The sequence below is a fragment of the Ylistrum balloti genome, unplaced genomic scaffold, assembly GCF_031769215.1.
Source record: "Ylistrum balloti isolate Yb309-2 unplaced genomic scaffold, AGI_CSIRO_Ybal_v1 Utg370594, whole genome shotgun sequence".
Taxonomy (NCBI): Eukaryota; Metazoa; Mollusca; class Bivalvia; order Pectinida; family Pectinidae; genus Ylistrum; species Ylistrum balloti.
This window is the reverse complement of record NW_026782368.1, coordinates 454,879-474,121: the sequence shown is the minus strand read 5'-3', so window position 1 is coordinate 474,121 and position 19,243 is coordinate 454,879. Positions and strand designations below refer to the sequence as shown.

At 34.7% G+C, this 19,243-nt stretch overlaps 1 protein-coding gene across 1 annotated transcript in view; it reads right to left on the bottom strand.

Moving 5' to 3' along the window:
* LOC132556845 (protein phosphatase Slingshot homolog 1-like) overlaps positions 1-19,243 on the bottom strand; it is a 56,727-nt gene that overhangs the window by 7,182 nt on the left and 30,302 nt on the right. Inside the window, exons 4-17 of the mRNA XM_060221280.1 lie at positions 13,356-13,474; positions 12,580-12,650; positions 11,836-12,014; positions 11,303-11,368; positions 8,375-8,509; positions 7,983-8,039; positions 6,338-6,434; positions 5,273-5,448; positions 4,479-4,625; positions 3,724-3,784; positions 3,354-3,493; positions 2,326-2,492; positions 787-1,708; positions 133-512 (exon numbers count right to left, since the gene is read on the bottom strand). Of these exons, the coding sequence (XP_060077263.1) occupies positions 133-512; positions 787-1,708; positions 2,326-2,492; positions 3,354-3,493; positions 3,724-3,784; positions 4,479-4,625; positions 5,273-5,448; positions 6,338-6,434; positions 7,983-8,039; positions 8,375-8,509; positions 11,303-11,368; positions 11,836-12,014; positions 12,580-12,650; positions 13,356-13,474 (2,717 nt within the window). The remainder of the gene's footprint in view (positions 1-132; positions 513-786; positions 1,709-2,325; positions 2,493-3,353; positions 3,494-3,723; positions 3,785-4,478; positions 4,626-5,272; positions 5,449-6,337; positions 6,435-7,982; positions 8,040-8,374; positions 8,510-11,302; positions 11,369-11,835; positions 12,015-12,579; positions 12,651-13,355; positions 13,475-19,243) is intronic.

Here is a 19,243-nt window from a genome sequence, read left to right as displayed (position 1 = left end):
TATGGCCAGAGAATTGTATACAAACTTCATAGTTTAAGTCTTTAACAAATACAAATAATTAGGAATATTTAAACATTTGTGAACTGATATAGTGTATTTAGATATTTCTTAGTAATGATCAGATCAGCTTACCCATTTTTTGCTTTTTGACAATGCCCTTAGCAACAGGGACTTCCTCAGTACCAAACTTGTACACAGCAACATTCTCCCCTGGACTCTCATTTGTCCCCTCTGGGTCAGGTGATACTGTAGTTATCTGCCCTGAATCAGAACTCTTCGTCATCTGATTCAATGGGAAAACAAATTCTTTTATCTCACTACAAGGTGTTGTATCGTAGGATGAGTGTGGAGTAGTCACAGGAGTGGTAGAGGGGGTGGGGCTTGGCGTAACAATTGGAGTACAGGTTTTCCGTCGCTCAGAACGCTTCCGTTTGGGTGTTACCCTTTCGTCCTTCAAACTGGATGATCGCTGCAAAGGTTTGTTTGGAATCTCAGGAGAACTGTCACTTCGTCTGCAATGACAAACATGTCAGTCTTAAACTTTTGTATCATGATAATATTTATTTTATGGGTGTGAAAAGATATGGGGTCACATGCCAGACCATGTGGGTTTTCCCCAATTTACTCTGATTTCCTCCCACAACAACACATTCACAGACATCCATCTGGGCCAACAAGAGTGAATATTATAAGCTGATAGCTTGCTTTGCAATTATGAAAAAAAGTTAATAATTATTATATCTTATATATATTTACTTTCTCTTGGAATATAAGAATCTGACTTACAAGCTACGGTCCTCTATTTCCTGGGTAGTTTTTCTGACAATGCCTGCTGGGAGTGTGATATCCTCTATCTCATACACAGATGCTGATCGTTTGAGGGGAGCCTTCACACCCTCTCCTGACTCAACTTTGTCCTGATCAGTTGAAGGGTCTGAAGGCGTCACATCTTTAATTGGACTCACATCCGGAGATAACTTCAGGTCAGTCGCTAATGGCTCCATGTTTAATTCCCCATCATCTCCCGCTTCTGGGTCATCTGATGTTTCCTTTGTCTTGCCCTCAATGTCCTCTAATTGTTTCTTCACCGTACCTGGATTCCAAGGGATGTTTTCTTTGATATAATGGTGATGCACACCAAGTTCCACACCAGAAGGAGCCATATCACCATTGTCTGTGATGTCATCAGAAACTGATGGCTTAGTGTCAGGTGGGAGTTCGGACAGAGTAGTGTCCCCTCCTGCCTTGGATACTATCTCTGATGGTGAAATTTGAGGTTGTTCAGCAGTTACTGTTCTTTCTCCATGAATGGCTGATATAGTTTCCCGTATGAGATGATCTTCATCCTCAGGACACCCCACCACTGCATCAGATTCATCAACTGTCTCAGCACGTTCTTTAATCCAACTGCGGTCTGGCTTATACTTGACAGCTGTTGCTTGTTGAGATTGATTTTTCTCCAACTGAGAATGTTTACCAAAGATATTGTCAGTATCTGTCTCATCGCAGTCTTCGTCTGACAGACACGAGGAATCTGTGTCAGGACCATCTCCAGGTGACAACTTATTGCTTTCAATGACATATACACCATACCCAGTGGATTTAACGATATTGTCAACTTTGGGTGAGGAATGGTCGAGACATTCTTCTGTTGAGTCAGCACTACGGGAACTGCTCTCAAGATCAAATATGATATCCTTGTCCTTTTCTACAATTAAAAATGAGAGTTCAGTTTTGCTTATACAAAAATTTGATTTATTGATTATACAAAATTATATAGATATATAATTATTACATATTTCATATCAAATCTATGATATACAATATTGATATCACTTCTCCTTAAGAATTTGCATAACTATAACGACACATGTGATATATAAAAGTGTTTTAAAAAGCATCATGTAATAATTTGGCATTTTCTTTCTCTGTTATTTACAATATCTGAGCCATCTTTTTGATAAGTCTTGTGTAAGTTGATATTAAAAAATTCTGGTAGATTTAAAGGGGAATAACTCCTTGAAAAATCTTTCAAATACACCAAGGATGCTGTATTAAGTTTTTAAATTGAATATTAAGTTAACTTATTAATTGATGCAGGCAAAATATGATTCCTGTATTAACAGGTGCCATTTAGAGGAATAACTTACATCAGAAATGAGAGTTTCGATGTTAGATACTTCGTGTTAAAATATTCATGATTGCTTCACAAAACAAAACAGTAAAATAAATCCTCTAATTCATGAATATCAATTTTCCTTCTTCTAGTAAACATGACAACCACCAACGTTTATAGACAAGGCACCTTAATCCAGATCAACTCACCCTGGAGAAATAAACTGTCATCATAAGAGGGTAGGAGAGGAAGACAGAGGTCATCTTTACAGCCTTGGCTATTCTTCATCAGTAACTCTTCCTCCTCCTTCTCCACAACAATGGGTGTGCGAATCAGGTTCTGCTCTGATTTACTCTTAAACAATGCTCTTTGTTTACTGCAAGGTAACAAAAGTGTCAGTGAAACTGATGAATGCTCCCAGAAAACATCATTACTGGACACAAAATTATAACAAATGACAATAATTCTGTAATTAAGGAGTTCCATCACTGAATTTGATACTCTTTACATCCTCCTAGTATGATCAATGCATACACCAAGTTTCTTTATTCCAATTTTAATGTAAGCAACTTAAAATTGTTCTTGGACATGAAATTTTAACAAAGAGCTATAACTAATTTAGGGGTTGCAGGCCCTGAATTTGGAACATTGCATGGTGTCTTTGTATGGTCTAAGTATACACAAAGTTTCATTACCCTAGTTTAAATGCAAGTAAAGTTATGCTCAGGACACACAATTTTAACAAAGGGCAATGACTCTGTAATTGGGGGGATCAATGTAATGACAATAATCAGAACATAATAAATACATACTTTTATTTGCTGTAACAAACACAAACATTCAACTGACATCATAAGGAGTCTTTCATAAGTCATCAAAGATATTATTTCTGTTAATATTTTCAAACTGAACTAATTTTTAGGTACTACACACTAAAATATAGCTAGTCAGCATCTCGTGATTGATCTATAGATACACATTTTTGAAATTCAGTATCTGAGTGATAAGTAGTGAGGACAATAACACCTTGTTAATAGTAATTTAAAAGTGAAAACATTGGCTCTAGATTAAAAACCAATAATATGCAAAATATCAGATGATATTATTAGGCTGGTTCCCATCAGATAATCTATAATTGGAAGAGACCTTGTTTCATATTAGACAGACATATTGACTTTAGAAATGAGTTTACCTCATCTATTATCAGGAAACATAAAAGAATGTATGTGTGACCTACCTTGCATTGAGTATCCCTTCATATATCAATAGCTGCGCCCAGAAAGCCTGGTTGGGCATGACACAGGCCCTTTTGGCTTTCACAAAATCAAAAGCTTCCTGCCTGGACATGTCATACTCCTTCATCAGGAATGCCATCACCTGAAAAATCATATTAAACTATATATATACTTTCATCCCTTATACCATCTTTGGACTCAAATTATCAATCAGAACTATGAATCATGTTTTTAAATCATTTCAATTCATACCAATAACCCCTTTATTTCTCATAATCAGATATGGTGTAATGCACGCTGCATAATTTTTGAATGATGTTTTTCAAAGTCACACGATGATGAAAATTCTGACATTTCTTAATATACACTTACTGTTGAGGCTGATCTGCTAATCCCCATCTTACAATGGACCAATACTTTAGAATTCTCCCTTCTGGAATGGAAAAACAACTTACAGCTTGCTGCACCAATTGATTTATTAAAGTAATCTTATTTTACAGTAATTATGAATTATTGTTGAGATAATGACCAAGACAACAAGCCTACTGAAGAGGCTCATGTTCCCTATCATCCGCTACAAGCTACAGTACTGATCATGATTTTCTAAAAATAGTAAGTGACATTGATCTCGACCAAACAACTCTGAAAAAATGGCCTAAAATGTCTTGAAGCTTTTTTAGTATATAAAGCTTGATGAAAATCCCTCAAGGAATGAGGTCAGTCCTTTCACAGATAAAGGGATGGACTGACAGAGAGGAAAACCTATAGTGCCCCTGCCTCCCTGAAGGCCCTCAGTTTCACTAGTAGAGGACTAATAATGACTAACCATGTCCATGTGACAACAATCATTAGATAGAATAAAATTATGGGATTTATTTTCTAAAAAAAAAAAATGAAAAAAAAAAAAACAACCATGCTGCTGTTCTGTGAAATGATAAAAAATGTTACTTACTGGTATTTCATTGTCCAGTAATAGGCCCATCCTATTTCTGTTCAGTGAAATTATAAAACAATTCTACTTATTTAATTGTTTGGTAATAAGCCACCTATTATCTGAGTACCGGTCAGAGTGATCACTACAGGATACTGAATGTGGATAAATGTAATTCTACAATAAATGGACCTACTTGGCTTTGCCAATGAACTTGTTGGTATTATCCCAGTGTTTACACAAGTCTGCCTCCTCATTGTCCCATTCTTTGATGTTCATATACTTCAGAATCTCTGGGAAAAAATTGTCCACCTCACGACTGATGTTCAGTATGTTGTCCACCCTGTCAAAAAATTTTTTATTGAGTTAAGTTTATTATTGCTTTACATCCTATTAACAGCCAGCCCATTTAACTACATATAAAACAGGAATTGGTTATTGAGAAGAAGTTGTTTCAAAGTTTTAACATATCTGACCCCAGTGACCTGGAAAGTCAGTCTTGGTCATTTATTTTAACAAAATTTGTAGCCTTTACCCAATCATGTTACAGGCCCAATATCAGTACCCTGTGCCTTTTGGTATTGAAAAGAAGTCATTTAAATGGAAAGCTTACACATGGCACACAGTGATAGACGGAACACCATGGTTATAGGTCATCCTTCAGGTCATATGACCTCAAAATATATCCCTATTAAGATGTAACTTTGGAAGCACAAGGTCAATATTTACTTTTCCCAATCCAAGATTAGACATTCCGAATCCAAGATTAGACAATGTATAATTGTGAATCACCATTTAAGATGTGAAAAAAAGAATAAAGATTTAGTTTTGCAGTGGTTTAGTCAATAATTACAGTACAATACTACAGCCACTTATTTGGAACAACATGATACACAAACCTCATTCCAATAACTAACACAGTAACCTACTCCACTAACATGGTACCTATCCTTTCTTTCTTTAAATGACCATGTCACAGCTGTTACCTACCCGTTCTCTGTAAGTTCCTCAAGGTTTGAGGCATTGAACTCTGACCCAAGGTAGAGGTAGTCTTTGATCATGGTTGGAGAATCCATCTGTCCCATGATAGTGATCATTTCTTGCTCCACAAATCTTTTGTGGCTCGTCAGGGAACACTTTAAATGCTCTTCCAGAGCCTTTCGTAACTATAAAATGAATAGCTTACAGGTAACATGTAGCTGAAATGTTTACACAGGAGAAGAAGCAAAAGTAAGAAAGCTTTGCTGAGGCAAGTAAGGAAATGTCAGAAGGGAGGCAGGAGATTGGTTGTATGCGTAGATTTTAATATCATTTTATCACGTCATCACTACATGTTATTAAGTATCCCCTGCCATAAATCAGAGATTGATCTGGCACTAGTAACACCAATGCCAACCTGAAGTATTCAGAATGCTTGAATAAGGTTCAATGTAATCCTGTATCTCTTTGCAAATGTCCAATTCTATTCTAAATTTTATTTTCAATTTTACAGATGAGAACTCTCACTCTGCTGCTTTGGCAACACATCAGCAAACTGTCGAGATGCAGAAGGCCTGTAATAATTCCATGTTTATAAACTCTTTTACCATATACTGTATTATGTTTGATGTATTGTTGTTAAAACTGTGAATAAATAATGTAATTATATAATTAGCATATGTATTTTTATTATATGAGGGAATTAAGGGTTCGTCGGGTGAGGGTGAGTTCTGGAATCTGTTTGCACACTTATAGCAAAAATATTTGGTTTGGCGAAATTGAATTTTGACCCAGAGCTAGCCCTGTATTCCTATCGCCTCAAACCTCTACAAACTAATAACATCAACGCCAATCTCCCAATATACTCATCACCAAAAACATCTACTATTAAACACTAACCGGCAGCACAACCATCACCTCAAACTTCTTTGAAGAAGATGAAAAAAATGCTGTAATTTATTGTTTACTGTGTGAAAATTTAACTCAAGTTGTCCATTTCTGATTTAACTATGGGCATTGAAATTACAACATGAAAGGCATCAGGATTGAGTCTTACTTTTGATGACCAAGACTTACAAATATGGATGTGACTTCATCCAGGTCCACAGTCATCATGATGTTCTTCAGCCCTGTTTTAATCTGTTTCTGTAGGACATCATCAGGAGTGTCACCTCTGTGGAGGGGAAAACAGGCATGTTTTGTTATATATGTCATTGTCAGTATTAGTCAATATCAATTTGTAGGACAAAGACATAGCACATCACAGTCACCTCTACCATACCACATGTGTCAAACATATGTATGACCAAGATACGTCATCACATGATCACACAGCAAATCTTTTAAATGTTTGAAAGACCATGACACATGCACAGTTTTGAAAATCCAACAAAAAGAATTATGAATGGCAGTGAGAAATCAAACAAATCCAACTGCTGATGTTACATTGCTGTTGTGCATTTAGATGCTCATATCAAATATGGGTTAAGGATACATATTGACACAGTCAGTGACGAAGCATGACGAAATCACAAGAGAGACAAAAGCTGCTGATGTTAAAACAAACCTTTGCACACAATCATGTCAATCTTTAACAGATGTGTTCCATCAAGTTCAACCAAAATACACAAGCCATGAGAAATCCATTCCTCCCTCGATGATCTTTCAGTTCTAGCACAATCATTATTTTTCTGCTCATTGAGCCAAAACATCTGACCCCAAAATCAAAATTTCACTTTTTACCTTTTCAGTAAGCAATAGAAAATAACGATTAAACCTACCAGCATACAAATATTCCATCTTTTGATATTTTCAAGTATACAACACATTTTTTAAATCCTTTGATAATTAAATCAATGGAGGACACAAAAGCCTGTTTCATAGTTTCTAACTTATGATCTAAATTGGTAAAATTTTAACCATATTGCAAAAAAAGTCTGGTTTCAAAGTGGAACAAAGATATTAACACATTAAGTTAATCCTATTAAGGTAAATCCAACAGACTATTAGTTACTGACATCTAAATTACTAACACTTTCAAAGTATGGTCAATTGTTACTTTAAACTAGTTAAATAAAATTTATAAGAAAAACAAAACCTGCTATATCAACTTTATTCATGTTATTGTAAACATATTTGATTTAGGCACAATTTTGATAAAAGCATGTTATCACTTTTTGGCATATTAGCATAGTGATGAGCTTGCACATTCACAACAATTGCAATTATAAACAACATACAGAAACTTAAATAAGTGAAACCACATTTTTATCACAATTTGTATGTTTAAAGTAACCCTTGTTGTTGACCTGGATGGAAACACATGAGGGAGAGCACATTTTGAGAGGAAACCAAAATGTCTGTGAAGAATCCACTAAGCCTGAGGCAAATGACCTTTAACCCTTCATATCCTATAGGATGATATCTGTGAAGAATCCACTAAGCCTGAGGCAAATGACCTCTAACCCTTCATATCCTATAGGATGATATCTGTGAAGAACCCACTAAGCCTGAGGCAAATGACCTCTAACCCTTCATATCCTATAGGATGATATCTGTGAAGAACCCACTAAGCCTGAGGCAAATGACCTCTAACCCTTCATATCCTATAGGGTGACCAGAGCCCAAGGACAATGCCATATGTCATACCACCATGCCACTTTGCCACACATTTAATAATTTTGTAGTTAGTTTTTTTTAAGTGTACCAGTAATGTACTTACGGGTCCATGAATAAGATATTGGTGGATCTCCAGTTTTGCAGTTCTTCTGAGGTAAACCTTTGTAACATAACAATTACAGCAATTTTTACCAGTCACACATATTTCAATGTTACTACTTCTCTTTGCATGAAGTAATTTTTTTCGTTTATTTTCATTATTTTTTATGCATGTAAAAATAGCAACAATAAAGTACCATATGAATTTTAATTCCAAGCAGATATCTTTATGTTGATTCTGATTGTTTCAGTCTTGTTAATTTCTTTCGAAGTGAAGCATACATAGGCATGAAAATGATACATGTATATCCTCAGTGGCTGTATGTTTCAGCATAATCCAATGTTTTCTTACAATACATAGCTACAGAGAAACCTGTTGTTGACTCAGAGACTTACCATTCTGATATACATGCACGATCAGAGCTGATGCGGGAATTGTAATAACCAATCCAGGTGTGAGTAAGGCCACGAGGAATGTACATGTTATCCCTGGAGATCTTTACCATCTTGTTAAGGCTCTGTAATGCCGACCTTAACACAAAACATTTGATAATATACATTACCGCCTTGTTAAGGCTCTGTAACGCCGACCTTAACACAAAACATTTGATAATATACATTACCACCTTGTTAAGGCTCTGTAACGCCGACCTTAACACAAAACATTTGATAATATACATTACCACCTTGTTAAGGCTCTGTAATGCCGACCTTAACACAAAACATTTGATGATATACATTACCACCTTGTTAAGGCTCTGTAACGCCGACCTTAACACAAAACATTTGATGATATACATTACCACCTTGTTAAGGCTCTGTAACGCCGACCTTAACACAAAACATTTGATAATATACATTACCACCTTGTTAAGGCTCTGTAACGCCGACCTTAACACAAAACATTTGATAATATACATTACCAACTTGTTAAGGCTCTGTAACGCTGACATTAACACAAAACATTTGATAACATACAACTTCTGAACCGCAGACTTAGACATACAATATATTTATAACATACAGACTGGTGTGGTGACCACCTTTACATACAATATATTTTTAACATACGGACTGGTGTGGTGACGACCTTTAAATACGATATATTTTTAACATACAGACTGGTGTGGTGACGACCTTTAAATACGATATATTTATAACGTACAGACTGGTGTGGTGACGACCTTTAAATATGATATATTTATAACGTACAGACTGGTGTGGTGACGACCTTTAAATACGATATATTTATAACATACAGACTGGTGTGGTGACGACCTTTAAATACGATATATTTATAACATACAGACTGGTGTTGTGACGACCTTTACATACAATGAATTCAAAACGTACAGGCTCAAGAAGCACCAACCTAGCCATACAACACTTTCGTTATATACATACTTGTGTAGCACCAACCTATATATTTATAAGTATATATATATATATATATTATCCTCATTGATTCACGGAATGTATTGCTTGCTGCAATGGCAAAACAATTTCACAACTAATGGTAACTCAAAATGGTCTTCTTACAAATGGTGTGAAAGTGATAAGAATTAGGGGTGCAATGTTGGAGATTAGATAAATCTGAATTAAATGGCATGTAGGAAAGTTGTGTGCATGTTCACAACACGTTTTATCCACAGGCACTCGAGGCCAGGATATTATTTTTTAAACGTTGATTTTTGTTTTAGCACTCATGACTGACGTTATTTAAACGAAATATCAGCAGAATTCAAGTTTATGTGCCGGTTGACAAATCCGACCACGGTCATTAAAAATACACAAGGCATATATTTTAAAAAAGACCTGGTGTGGTGACAAAAAAAGTAGTTATGATAAGTTCCTTGTAAAACAATATGTATCCGTAGGTAGTGTGTATATTTACCTTTTATGGTGCATAACATTACAGAACCTTTCACAATACGTACATATATTTATTTTATCGTCCATGTAATTATCTTTGACGGAAGTAACATGGTTTTGGAGGAGTGCACTATACCAGTGAACAGGTACGGTATATGTATTACGCGCGTAACTTCAAAATAGATATTTTCATTTCTACAAATACATTTGCGGGGATGGAAAAATAATGGCTGGGCAAAGAAAGTCCACAGTTGCCAACTCGGATACAATATCATGGTAAGGGATTATACAGAATGCATCAAATTTCAATCAAGCTGGCGGTAATGAGAATTTTTTTTCAAAAAAAAAAATAGAAAAAAAAAATCATGCAGATAATGAAAAAAGGGCGCAATTTATGAAAAATATCGTGGGGGAAATATATTAACTTAGAAATTGGAAATTAAATGATTTTTTTTCATTTTTTTTTTAAATGCAGCCATTTTTTTCCATATAATGTATTTGTAGAAATAAAAATATATTTTGAAGTTACGCGCGTAATATATATATATATATATAGTGCTATCCGGAACTCCTCTCCCAAAAAGTCGGAGTGACCGCCCTTGAAATGGCATGTTACTTCCGTCAAAGATAATTACATGGACGATAAAATTTCATGTTAATCTCATGTACGTATTGTGAAAATGTTGCTTATGCACAAATAAAAGGTAAATATACACACTACCTACGGATACATATTGTTTTACAAGGAACTTATCATAACTACTTTTTTTGAGCCAGTTTCCAAGCGAGGGGTCGATTTTTTAAAATCTGGAGTTGCTTGCCTTGTGTATTTTTAATGACCGTGGACCTCGGATTTGTCAACCGGCACATAAACTTGAAATATTTGTGTGCATGTGCTAAAACAAAAATCAACGTTTAAAAAATAATACCCTGGCCTCGAGTGCCTGTGGTTTTATCTGCAAATGTGATACTCATTGAATTTTTTTTAAGACACAGATTGTTTCAGGTTCAAAATCATATCAATAATTGCAATACAAATTTTAACACTTCTCATACATAAATTGGGCAATGTATTGAACTCCATCCTGATTTCCCTTCTGTTAACAGCAATGACTTTAATCAATACATGACAATCTGTCTTCCCAAAACATTTAAATTTGGAAATGGTAGGTGAAAAACATAAAGGTAGTTTCATGAACAAGGTGATGCAAAGACTGGCACAGGAACAAAGACAATCACAGGTCAGGCAGACACAAAGAGAGACAAAAGGACAATCTAAGATGTACAAATGGACAAACAGGTAATTATACATACAATAATAGACTGGACACATAAACACTCTAATAAAACTGGTTAAGGGCTGATAATTCAAGAGTATCTCAAACTGACAGAATAACTCTACTGAATAACAGTTTGGAGATCTGGCCATTCCTGGACATAAATTACACTCACCACATAGCTTGGACAGACACAGGTTTGAAGATATGTTGTTTGCCTTCTGAGCTCACCATAAAACCTCTGTAAGACAGTAGTAAGCAGGATTTACAGATTTGGTGCAGCTGATATTTTTATCTTATTTTAGATAAAAAGAAAGACTGCTGCTTTCATCTTATACCTGACTGCAGCTACAATCATCTGACACTATGAGGTAATGTACCGCAGTAAACATACTGTATCAATAATAGTTGCGTAACTTACGAGCAATATTCCAATTAAAGGAAGGTGATCTGCATTATGCTCTTGAAAAATACCTTTACATCAACTATGTGAAAAATGTGTATTAATTATGACTTAAGCCACAAAGCTATGCTGAGTTACCTATCCCTTTATATATGGATTTGTTTTACCTAAATGGATGTACCGATTATCTCCCTTGTTCTCTTCATATCTTATTACTTTTATTATTAGGGAGACTTTGCTTTGTGCTGTTATTTATATTTTTAAGTAAATGGTAATAAGAATTTCAAGACATTAATGTAACTAACCCATCGCCATTGAGTTTGACACTAGTGTCTGCCCAGATAGGTAGGACCAGCCCTATGGTTGCCTCCTTGTTACAGTCGATGCCAAGGATGACCGACTCCTCCGTGTCCTGTTTACCAAAGCAAGACACAACAGCCATATACCGATTGTGTCCTTCATGTTGACTCTCTAATTTTACGGCCTGTTCAAACAGAAATGAGAGTATGCATGCATGACACTGTTTTGAAAGATGGCAGCATTGTTCATAGCATACAGCTGCCACTAGAGGTCACTGATAATCTGTTGGGAAATTCCCCCAATGAGAAAGCTAGGGTTGGAAGTATCAGCTAGTTCTAGAAGCTGTGACAATAGACTGAAACTGTAAATGTAAAAACAAGGGTGAACATATCACATAATCAGTTTTAATAGTTTGGATATAAAAGAATTATCAGAAAATCCTGTTTTCTTAGGGGTCATTTTTATACTGGTTTGACGACAAAGACTGGACATTGACAATATTTTACTCTGATGTTTAGTTAACCTGAATCAACAAAAGACAAGCATTATTAAAAACACTTACTGAAACCGTAGTAATTACATAAACTGACATACACAGTTCTAAATTAAGGCTAGTAAAATTTAAAAGCTGACAATTAGTTTATATGTCAATAAACTACCATATATATTTACGATGTTGATGGTGTCATATGACAGGAGGAGGTAGAACATGTAGTATAGGTGGCTCTGTATACCTAATCTGTACTTACCACTTTGATCGTATCATACGACCGAAGGAGGTAGAACATGGACTGAAGGTGGCTCTGTATGTCACCAGTAACTGTGAATTAAAAAGTACTTTCTAAAAAGGAAATTCAACTCAAATCAAATATACTTTAAAAAAAGGACACCTTCAGGATTCAAAGAATAGACTTGTGTTGAATAGGGATACCCTAAATTTGTCCAAATGTTTTTAAATACTGACTGGATAAATTCACACACAGGATCTGTGCTATCATTGTCCTATAATTATTGGGCCTGTTTTCACCTTAACCTTACTGTCACTTTGTCATAATATTTTCCATTTTAGTGTATGTGTAGGAGTATATCACAGACCATAAGGTTTTTTTACTTCTATCTTGTGCACTGCAAACATGCTACATACTGGGTATTTGTGTGGTGTCACACATAAATTTCTTAATGGTTGTGATATAAGGAACTTCTATCCTATATATAGTCAAGATATAGTTGGCGAGATCATGGGAAACTTTTATCTGATACTGAGTATTGGATTAGAATGAGTTCCAATATTTGGAGTAATGTTTGGTGTGAAGTATGTTGGCTGGTATCAACAAAATACTTTGAATTAAAAGGGGTCTTCAAGTTATATAAGTTTGAGATAACAAGGTTCGACTGTATACTTACCAAGAAAATGATTTACAACATTATCAAATAATGTTTTGAACCTTTCTACACAAGAAAGAGAAATTTCTGGCTCAAAATGTATTTTGGATCATATTACTGATTATGTCCATGTGCAAATTACCTGTGCCAACACCTGCATGTCTCTCTCGTACTATCTTATGTGTGTTTGTCTGATCTGTAACATCACTCTGGGGAAGGATAAGCACTGCTCCTTTCACAGCAAAGTAGCTCTCACTGAAACTATAAACATGAACCACAAGTTACAAACAGTGAAAATTTTACGGATACCCGGTACCAGAATACTTTGCATAGTTGCATGGAGTCAATTTTTTCAATCATGATGAGAACACAGAATTTTACAGCATTTCGACAGAATATATATCCCATATATGGGTATGGGACCTATTATCATAACTGAACTACATGCATTGACAATTTTTCATCCTTCTTTAGATTCCACCCAACACCTGATGTTTCAATACAATTGTAACGATGAATCTCTTAACAATGTTTCACCATACTTCTAACTCTACTTTTCAACATAATTTAAAAAACATAATTAATTTGAATGATCTAAAATATCAACCATAACATTTCTGTGTAGTATACATCACAGTTTACTGCCAGTGTTTCTGTGTAGTATACATCACAGTTTACTGCCAGTGTGTCTGTATAGTATACATCACAGTTTACAGCCAGTGTCTCTGTGTAGTATACATCACAGTTTACAGCCAGTGTGTCTGTATAGTATACATCACAGTTTACTGCCAGTGTCTCTGTGTAGTATACATCACAGTTTACTGCCAGTGTCTCTGTATAGTATACATCACAGTTTACAGCCAGTGTTTCTGTGTAGTATACATCACAGTTTACAGCCTGTGTCTCTGTATAGTATACATCACAGTTTACTGCCAGTGTCTCTGTATAGTATACATCACAGATTACAGCCAGTGTTTCTGTGTAGTATACATCACAGTTTACAGCCTGTGTCTCTGTATAGTATACATCACAGTTTACTGCCAGTGTCTCTGTATAGTTTACAGCCAGTGTCTCTGTATAGTATACATCACAGATTACTGCCAGTGTCTCTGTATAGTATACATCACAGTTTACTGCCAGTGTCTCTGTATAGTATACATCACAGTTTACAGCCAGTGTGTCTGTATAGTATACATCACAGTTTACTGCCAGTGTCTCTGTATAGTATACATCACAGATTACAGCCAGTGTCTCTGTGGTCTTTTACATCACAGTTTACTGCCTGTGTCACTGTGGTATTTATGAGAGTGAGTTTCAAGATTCACAATGGTGATAGTAATGACTGTAATTAAGATGAATGAAGGGGATAAAAAATATTTGTCATAAAAATATCACATTTTCACAGCAATTCTTATTCAGGAACCAACCAAACAAATAATCCATCATCTCCATTACCTTCATGCATTAATAATCTGTAACAATTTTGTTGAATACCATCTTTCAACTGATAAATCATAAAAACAACAGAAATGGCAAAAACATACATCTAAATATAATTATAAGTTACTATAAATGATTTTGTTACACAGATCTCTCTTGTTATAGTTTCCATGGAAGAGATAGGTTGTATAATCTAGTGATAGTTATTTATACTCTACTGACAGTTTCAGTCCTTCATTTCTACAATTTTTTTTTTTTTTGCAGGGGAAGTGGGGGAGGGGGGGGGGGCAATTTATGATAGATTGGTTCATAATGCCTTGTTGAAAAAATACCTGTTCATTTTTACATATTCATCTGCATTTTAATGAGTAATTTGCATTTAAATATTCATGTTATGAATTTTCGGCATATATCATTGGGTTTTTTTATTTCTAAAAAGGAGGAAGTTTGTATTATAGAGACATATGCAATAGTTAATTGAAAATCAGAATAACTTAAATCATTACAAAAGAAATAACCAATATTATATTTTCAAATGTGTTTGTTAATCTGGCCTTTTAAATGATACAAATTTTTTATACTCTCACACTACATTTACAATGATATAGCGAGGAGAAAACAAAGTTCAGGAAAACTAAATATTAAGATGACTATGGCCAATTAAACCTGTCACACCTGTTCAGTAATGAGACAGAGATATATTACACAACGCTGACCTTTAACCTCCAATGTATATTATATAGTACTACATGATGGTATGAAATATATATCTGTTGTGAGATAGATTACCAAAGACTATCAAATCTACTATTTTGTAATATGTATGTACAGGATTCTAATTTGAACACAAGCCAATTTTAGTTTCTCTTGTTAATAAAACATTTATATTTTGTCACAGTTGTCCAAATTCCTGTTTCAAAAGAAATGGAGTCAAGGGTAGCCAAATTCCAATGTAACATGTAAGAAAATCATAATTTCCTTTTTTTTAAGATTTAACTGAACACCATCCTGAAACAGATATTGGATGAGGTATATAATGACCTTATCAGGAATTCTACCCAAAGTATCTTAATCATGCATGATAATATAGTGAATTCTGTCTGCTTGATGGTGATAGCTATACATACAATGATGTTTAAAAATTTTGTATTCAAACCTTCAAAGTTTCACAATCAATACATCCTTTTTCAAAGTGATGTGAATAAAGTTTCAAATAATAAATGTTTTCTCCAAATACTGGTAATTTAAATGATAAACTTTTAAATATATTTAGAAATGTACCTACAAATTACCCCCTAAAAACAGAAAATAGAACTGTACTTACCACTGTGTAATTGAGTACACTTCAATCAAAGTTTTAATGGTTTACCAACATAAATATGTTGTTACAGGTACGAGATTTTATAGAGATAAACATTACCTGAACTACTTCGTCTCAACAGTTCGTAAATCTAACAATAGCACTGCATGATTCTCTTTGAAGACTTAAAAATCACGTCTATCCATATTTAACTGCTTGTTCACAGGAAAGCACACTTTTGATGGAGTTACACCCAGTCATTATTGCATTATTTACTTCTACTTAATATTTAAAGCATTAACAAACATACTGCTTTGAGAGTATAAGTTCAATTTCAGTACATGATCCTGGTCAATCCTAACAGAATATGAACATATATGTTACAGACAGGTGTCCTTCACAATTACCATTGTTAAGTAAGGATTCTTTTAACCAGGAGATTTTTTTATACCTATGATTTCAAAAAGTAACCATTTGACCTAACATGGACTTTTTGAAACAAAGCTAGAAAATCTTCGTAAATTCTTTTTGAAACTAGAAAGTGCTTATAATCCCATATTTTGACTAGAAAATGTTTGTAATCTCTTCAAACTAGAAAATTCTTATAAACTGACCACACAGTGAAGTTGATAGTATAATAAAGTGACCTACTGATAACATGATTGTGTAAATTACTCCTGAAATCTTATATTATGTAGACAGAGACAGATGGACCTACTGTCACGACCCCCTCCATCAGCATGCTTAGGGTACAAAATTTCTTTTCATAAACAAGCAACATGATGAATTTAAATGCATTTGTATCAATTAACTTATAGTTGACCCCTTTTACTACAGGTACGAGCTCCATGTGATAAACTTTGTGCCTCACATGCATTGAATCCTAATACCAATTAATGGAATATTTAATCCTGTCAGTTATCTACATCAACAAAAATAAAAAAAATAGTGATATACATAATGTATCTTGATAAACATGGAAATATATAACTAAGAACATTGTACTCTGCAGTATAGAACAAGAACTGTGTGAATTTTTCTTGGACCTTGCATTCACTAAAATGTTATATTTGAACTCTAGCAAAACAATTTTGCTAGGTGTATTAAGCTCAAATGATGAAAATTATTTAGCTCAGTGAAAATTGTACAGCTCACAAATCACTATATCGATTCCAATTATATTTTTTTATCACATTTAAATTCTGTTTGTGTTATTTAACTCCATTAAGTATAATTGATTTCATCAATATGATTGTCACCTACCTACTGTCTGCCCTGCTGCAGGAGACAGTCAGTTTGTTCTGACCCAGTGACCAGTCCAATCGAGCCACAGAACTGGACACCATAATTTGTGTCGCCTATATGTCCACTATAAGACCTCAAGTGGTTGTGATCAAAAGCATTACTGGCAAATTGCAACACTGCCCTTCAGATAAGATCAGACACTGCCGAGGTTTGAATTTGAAACATAAAATATAATTGATGTTTTTTCGTTAAAATGTATCGCCTGTATTATCCATAAGAATATCACAAGTTGGTACCTCAGTATGTAGAAATTCCAATATGATCCAAAATTGAATGTCTTCAACATCAAACTGATCCTCAATGGTATAGGCAACTTAGTTCCTTCCAGTGATAATTGATAAAATCACCAGAGTCTGAATGATCTGATTATATAGCTAAACTTGCTGACAAGGGTGATTTTTGACATTGGCAGGCTGTCGTTCCACACAGTCTTGTCCAATAAGCAAGCACAGACACAAGTAATACTGATTTGGAGATTCACCATCAGACAATCTGGGCAGCTCAGCAATGATGTTTGCCCTTTTACATGATTATATTCTCCATATAGCCTGCTGATCAATTCTGCTTCTGTCTGGTCATCACATACAGGGACTTGTGTCAGGTACTAAATAGGCAATCGTCCCAGCATGTAACATACAAATTCCTATATGTTATGTAATATCCAGGGTTTGAATATACAGTCCGCAGGAAAGAAAAACTATTTCTTTAAATTGATTTTGGCTTTGCATCAAAAAATAATAACCAGAAGGAATTTTCAAAAATTGATTTTGAACTTTCTATGACTGCATGGCATGTTGTTCTGACTTCAGTCATTTCATTCTCAAGGCTGTACAAACATGTACTATCCTTAGGTTCTTTCTTAGTACAGCATTATAGTTCTGTAAGTGACGTATATTTCTGTACTTATTTGTACAGATCATTAAGTTTTCATCACCCCAGCTTTAGATTTCACGTAAAGTTTAATGATGCTGACAATGACTCCCATGAAAAATACATATTGGTGGTTATGAAGTCTATAAATTTACCTTTCTGTTTACATCAGCCGTCAACGTTGTGTGTATAATGATAAACATCACAACAAACATTGTCACAGTAATGGTGATCTGTGATAACAGAGTTTCTTGTTTGATTCCCTTCCAATATTGATCACCACAGTCAACCCTACACTATGGATCAAATCATTACACCAGGAAGTATCACATATAAATCCCTTGGAATGTCACACATTTGAGGTATGACTGACTCCAAAATTTAGCCAGATAATATGCAGCAACCAAACTGAAATTTGGTTTCTAATAGTTGTATGTTTCCCATATATGATGTCTTCATCCTTCACACTAGTTTCCAGTGATAATCACAATAACTAACATACCATAGTCTCAACGTCAAGGATTCTGTGTCTGCTAAGATCCATGCATGCAACACTTTTCCTCAAATATCCTGAATCTTAAGCTCTGCACAATTAATTTGAAATGGAATGGTCTCCAGCAATTTAACAAGATACAGGTGACTCACAGCTGATATCTCCAGTGTACAACATCTGCTGTGATGCTGATTACAGTCAGGTAAGATCATCTGAGTGTGATATGTAACAGGTATAGGTATACGGTGTCACAGATGGCCTATCTCTACATAATTAAACTCCTCATATAATGATCTGTATCACTGTGATAAGACTACAGTCAGGCACGAATACCTGTAATGATGGTATACCTGTATGTCACAGCTATAGATACCTGTACATAGCCTTGTAGCTACATGTATGTATATATACCTTAATGCACTGACAGATACTCCTGCTACACAATGTTCCTCTAATAATATTTAAAACAAATTTAATTATCAAATATTTACAGTTTTTACAGATTCAGCACCACTTAATTATCTAACTACAGACTGAAATTTTCCAATATAGAATGCTATTAAATAACCCTGTTTTGTAGCAGTGTTTCAATCTCGGGCAATGTGTTTGTTCAGGTATACCA